Source organism: Calliphora vicina, chromosome 1 (genome assembly GCF_958450345.1).
Source record: "Calliphora vicina chromosome 1, idCalVici1.1, whole genome shotgun sequence".
Lineage (NCBI taxonomy): Eukaryota > Metazoa > Arthropoda > Insecta > Diptera > Calliphoridae > Calliphora > Calliphora vicina.
Window position 1 is genome coordinate 2,251,119 of NC_088780.1, and position 6,357 is coordinate 2,257,475.

Here is a 6,357-nt window from a genome sequence, read left to right on the forward strand (position 1 = left end):
ATGGATGATCGGACTATAGATTCGATATTTGCTGGATCATTGGAGTCGCTGCCACCGGTTAGTTCAAAAATTGTTCGAATCTTTACAAGTTCCACATTCACAGGTGCGTATAGTTTAAAAAATACCTAGAACATCGGGATTATTATTAGTTGCGAAAATATATGTATAGATACAACAATGGAACGTAATTCGTTAATGGCAAAATGTTATCCTCGCATTAAGGATTATTGTCGCGAAAAACATGGTTTAGAGTTCCAGGTATGAATAATTGTTACATAATAAATAATGTTAATGATGTAATTAGATTTCAAAGCTGACTGAAAAATCATCATGTACAGGTAGTGGATATGCGATGGGGAGTGCGAGACGAAGCTACAGATGATCACATGACCACTGAGCTGTGTATGCGAGAGATAAAGAATTGTCAGAGATTATCAATGGGTCCTAACTTTGTGGTATTTTTGGGTCAGAAATATGGATATCGTCCAATACCAACATATATTGTTTCATCGGAACTGCAATTGATTTGCGAAGAATTAACATCAATGGGTGTAGACCGTGCCCTGCTGGATTTATGGTATAAAAAGGACAGCAACGCAGTGCCTCCAGTTTCTGTACTGCAGCCAATTTCATCGATATTAATTAATTTTAATAATAAACGAGTGCCTAAGTTACAGGCAGAGGATCAAGGTATCTGGTGGGATACTTTAGGAAAAATGCAGAAATTATTGAGAAAAGCTGCAGCTTCGCTGGGAGCTAGTGGTAAAATGAGTAAGGACTTGGTGCACAACTATTTTATGTCAGGTAATACCTCAGCCGATTTGTTTAAGATTAAAAAAATATTAATAATAAACATTTAATTGATTTTGCACAACATCTTTATGTTTTTGGTTAGTGACTGAACGCGAAGTCATAAATGGCATTTTAAATGTTAAAAATACTAAAAACCATTGCCTTTCGTATGTTCGCTATATTAACAATATTAACCTTCAAAATCTAAAGAAGGCCTCCCTTTTTGTCGACATCATAAACAGAAGTTTGGATACCGAATCGGCAAAACTCTTAGGGGATCTACGAGACAATCGATTACCAGCAAAAATTGAATCTAGTAACTCCCAGAAATATACCGTAGAGTGGATTGGGCGTGAAGGTCTTGACATTGAAACACACGAAGAGTACCTTAATCATTTCATATCACATTTCTATAAAAATATTATCAAATTAGTTGATAGAGCTATGCGCAAGGAAGACTCCAGTGCACAGGGACAGATAGTCACTGAAATCCTTCAGCATTTGCACGCTTGCAATAATTCGGTTAAGGTCTTTTATGGACGTGAAGAAAGTCTAAAACACATCAAGCGTTATATGCTGGGGGATTCAGATAAACCACTTGTCCTTTATGGCGAAGGAGGTTGCGGAAAGACATCACTTTTAGCTAAAAGTGCTTCACTAGTAGCAACAGAATGGTTTCCGGAAAAAAGACCAATAAATATTATTCGATTTCTGGGCACCACGCCTGACTCAAGCGCACTAACACCAACTCTAATATCGATTTGCCAACAGGTGGGTTAGTTAGTTAGTTAGTTGCTTAAGCAGCGTTGCATTAACTCATATGGTTAAACAAAATTATCGATATTGTCCATGTATATATACTACATATGGATATTTGTGTATTCCTCCATGTTATAGATTTCCTACAATTACATGTTACCTTTTGAAAATATCCCCGATGACTTGGTACCTTTAACAGCACACTTTAAGCAATTATTAACTTATGCTAGTGAGAATCAGCCGTTGACGTTATACCTTGACTCGGTTGACCAACTGACCGGTACTCAAGATTCAAATAGTGTTTCCTGGATACCTACCCGGTTGCCAGTACACTGTAAGGTAAGTGCGCTTTGCATGAATTGTCGAACACCAAGCCTACCTCCCTCCTTCTTATTTCCTAATAAGAATTATAATAAATTTAAACGAAATCGAAATTGGTTGTGTGCAAAACATATGATTCAAATGTATAAGTTTTTTCAAATTGCTTGACCTGTGCCTGCTAAACTAAGCTAAATCTAAATTTTTATTGCAAGTTTGGTTACTGATGAGGTGGTGGGTGGGTGATTGGCTAAAGGTTTAATAGGTGGTGGTATTAAAATGATACCAGTTCTTTTAAAATGTTCCCTTTGTTCGTATTTAAATAAAATCCATTTATTTATATTAGATCATAATATCATGTGCAAAAGAAGAAAATAATCCGGTCGTGTCTCAAGAGTATCATGTCTTGCGCAAAATGATAGATGTGGAGGAGAATTTTATTGAAGTCACAGCTTTGGGAGAAGATTTAGCAATGAATGTAATTAAGATGTGGATGAAAACAGCATGTCGGGATCTTAATAACTATCAGTGGCGATTAGTTGCAAATGCTATTAGCAAGTGTTCTTTACCAATTTTCGTGAAATTAGTGTTTGCTGAAATATGCCGGTGGCGCAGTTACACTCGCCCCCAAGAAACCCACTTGGCTAACAATGTTATGGACTCAATTATGATGTTGTTTGAACGTATTGAGAAGCAGCACGGTCGCATCTTGGTATTTCATGCACTAGCTTATATTACAGCTTCAAAGTCAGGTCTGTCAGAAAGCGAACTTGAGGATTTGATATCGTTGGATGATAAAGTTTTAGATGATGTCTACCAATATCACTTACCCCCCGTCAGACGTATTCCGCCCTTGCTGTGGACCCGCATACGTAACGATTTGCCTAATTATCTCAGCGAACGTGAGGCTGATGGTGTCAACGTAATGAACTGGTACCACAGGCAGTTTCGAGACACTGCAAAGGAGCGATATTTCAAAAACATGAACATGGCGATGTATTTCCACTCTATGATTGCCGATTACTACTTGGGTATATGGGGCGGAGGAGTGCCAAAGCCTTTTAAATTTACTGAAATACAGAGACATCGGTTCGGACTCACCGAAAAGGAGGGTTCTGCGGACCGTAAAGTGCCTATACAACCGCTGGTATTTACAAGTAAAGATGGCAGTTCCAAAAGATACAATCTAAGAAAGGTAAAAACAAAACACATTTTTTCCAATCTATCATTTAATCTTTTTCGCATAATGCGTGTTGACCGAATATGTAGTTTGGTGAACTGCCGTTTCATTTTGTTCGATCACGGCGTTTTAAGGATTTATTTGAACATGTACTCTTCAATTATGAGTGGTTGCATGCAAAGCTTTCTAGTTGCCCGCTACAAGCTGTTTTGGCTGACTTTGAAGATGCTTCATCTAACACAGAAGACAAAGAAGCAAAACGTGAGCTAATGTTAGTGGCAGACGCCTTGCGCTTAGGTGGAGCTATTTTGGCAGTGTATCCAAATATGTTGGCACCACAACTAGTTGGAAGACTTTTACCAGAAATTGGGGGAAATGCAAACATTAAAATGTTGTTGAGAGCCTGTGATCATTGTGGTCCTAAAGACTGCGCACTAATACCGGTTAACCATTGCCTCCATACACCAGGAGGACCCCTAAAGGTTTACTATTATTTGTTCCCTCTTGTTAGTATCATATTATATTGATGTTTTTTAGTATTCCCTTGAAGGACATCAATTTGCAGTGTTCGCTTTTTGCTTAACCAGTGACATGCGTTACATGGTCTCTATATCGACTCATTTTATAACGTTTGATTTGTCAACGTCTGATTTAACGCGCGATGTTAACCCTGGAATCGAGGGTATAATGCAGCAACTAGTTTTAAGTCCAGATAATAAATGGGCTGCCGCCTATTCAAATAATAACCAGACAGTCTTGTTGAATATGCTATCGAGTGAATTTGTAGTTATTAATTCACCCTTCGAAGAATGCGATGGGCCGATTAGTAGTCTGTATTTATTAAATCAATGGTAAATAATCCCTAACATTAGTTGAAAGTATCTAAAGAAATTAATACCATTTTATTTTTATATATACATACATATATATTTTGTTAAGCTTATACATAAGTTGCAGACTGAAGTGGGCTCAATTTGATATGCGCGGAAATCTTGTGGAAATATTTACAACATCTGGAAACTGGACTGGATGGGAAATTTTACACATAGAATTTTCAACGCCAACCGAATATAAACTCATCTTCTGGTCTGGTTCAATAAACGAATCTCGTTTACGTTTTGATTCGTACAGAGGCGAACTATATACAGCACCATTATATTTTTTTAGTGCTTTAGTCCTTAATAAAACACGAAAACAAATCTATGGATGCGCGAATGAGGAGAATTATGAAGTTAGTGTTTATCGATTTGAGGAATCACATGATAGTTCGGCAATTGAATGGATGTTGGAAAAAAAGCTACCCCGTTTTGAAAACGATGAAAAGGAAATGTTACTGCAACTACGTTTAGATCAGCAAGATCGCATGCTTTTGGGCACAGCCGGCAAGGGTTTTGTCATTTGGGACTTTGGAGATCAGGATGGAAACAGGTTGAGTGATAAATCTATGTATTTAGCATTGCCACATGGAGTGCGAAATATCACTACCAAAATAATGGAATCAAATTCCGTAATGACTAGTTCAAAACTAGACTATGCTGTAGCCGGAGTTCGAAAAAACCTTTATGTGTGGTGTTTACACTCCCTGCAGCTTGTCAAGGTTTTAGATGCTCATTTCGGTCGCATCATACAACTCGAAGCGTTAACTATAGGGAATTGGAATAATGTGGTAACATCATCGATTGATCGCTCCGTCAAAGTATGGAATATCAATAATATTTTCGAAAAAGTACATGTAATAGATCGACATGAGTTACAAATTGACAACATCAGGTAACAAATTACCGCTTTTTTTCCACAACTTATTTGCCATGATAAACATTTTTCATTATACATACATATTTATTTCAGCTTATCTGAAGTGGATTTGGCTGTAACGGTTACTCGAAGTTGTGTGGGAGTTTGGGAGACTCGTACTGGAAGATTAATAACTAAACTAGCGGATAGCCCTTTGGGTGCCATTGTAACACATGCTGAAATAACTCCCGATGGTCGTTACGTAATTTCCTCTGAAACAGGAAAATTTCTTATATGGAATCGGGTCTCTGAGCAAGTTATCTACCGTGATGATCAACCCGGAATTCAACAAATAACTTTTATGGACTATGGGTATAAAGTAATGATTGTTTCGTGCCCAAACATAAATCAAAAAGAACCGAAAGAAGGAGATGATACAAATCGACTGATGGCTACCACAACTATAAGAATGGTTCCAGGTACGATTTACAAATAATACTACTCCAATTTTCCTACTTATCAATTTATATTATTTATTATTTTGTTTTCACGACTGCAGAGGGTTCAATTTTATTTAGATTTGAATATCCTATTCGCATGGTCCCCGGATTACCTTTTCGCCAAGCTGTAATATCTGCTGATGCCGCCTATATAATTGTATGCACTGTAGACAAAAACAATAAAGACTGTCTTGCAGTCTACAGCGCTACAAATGGAACTTTCATTTCAAAAGTACTTTTAAAAAGTTGCTCTATTAAGGAAGTTGTGTCATTAGTACCCATGCCTCACAAGGCCAGTCAAGTAGCAGTCATAAATAGCGAAAAGGGCAGTATTATGGATATAAAAACAAAAAAACATATACGTTCTATACCAAAATGGGGTGGCAGCATCACAAAAGATGGAAAGTATGGGATTTATGCTCCCTCCAGAGGAGGTCTAGAAATGTTGGAACTACGCAAAGGCACAACCGTTAAAACTTTCATACCGAAAGTGGCCGAAGGCGTATTCTCAGTTATTTGTATTTTTACTGAAAGCGATGAATACGTTTGCTATTATCACAGTGGTCGAAAAACCATACGGGTCTTTCGAACCTCAGACACCGAAATGATTGCTAATTATCGCTTGCAGGCAGAATTGACAGCCATTAAAAGCACAAAAGACGGGCGCTGTATTGCTTTGGGCACAGTGGATGGTTGCATGTCGTCTCTAGCCATTGTAGATCCTAAAAATGATGGCATGGTAGAGTGGCTAAATGCACTACCATCAAGGGATGAAAATTGGAAAGCTAAGTTGGCCAAAATGAAAGCAAAGGTTGGCTTTAAAGCAGCTGTACGCGTTGCCACAATATCATCCCGTTTGGATCATCAAAAATGCAAACACAAAGACTTAAAAGCTGACGACAAAAACGACAACGATCTAGATAATATAGAAAATATAGATGAATAAATAATTGTTGACTACTTTTTAACTTGTTAACAAAGCTAACATACACCTGTGAAAATTTGTGCGTAGAAATAAAACAGCTTTTTATTGTTGGCATTGCTTAATGCGCTAATTGTTTTATTACTTAAGGA

The 6,357-nt window shown here is 37.5% G+C and overlaps 1 protein-coding gene across 1 annotated transcript; it reads left to right on the forward strand.

The window, feature by feature from the left end:
• On the forward strand, window positions 1-6,230 carry LOC135963503 (NACHT and WD repeat domain-containing protein 2). Its single transcript, XM_065515393.1, has 11 exons — window positions 1-103; window positions 170-258; window positions 339-804; window positions 896-1,563; window positions 1,690-1,890; window positions 2,216-3,064; window positions 3,139-3,531; window positions 3,587-3,900; window positions 3,989-4,819; window positions 4,898-5,262; window positions 5,343-6,230. Exons 1-11 carry the CDS (start codon window positions 1-3, stop codon window positions 6,227-6,229), a joined length of 5,166 nt encoding a protein of 1,721 aa, XP_065371465.1. The 3' UTR covers window position 6,230.
• Window positions 6,231-6,357: the final 127 nt, after the last annotated feature.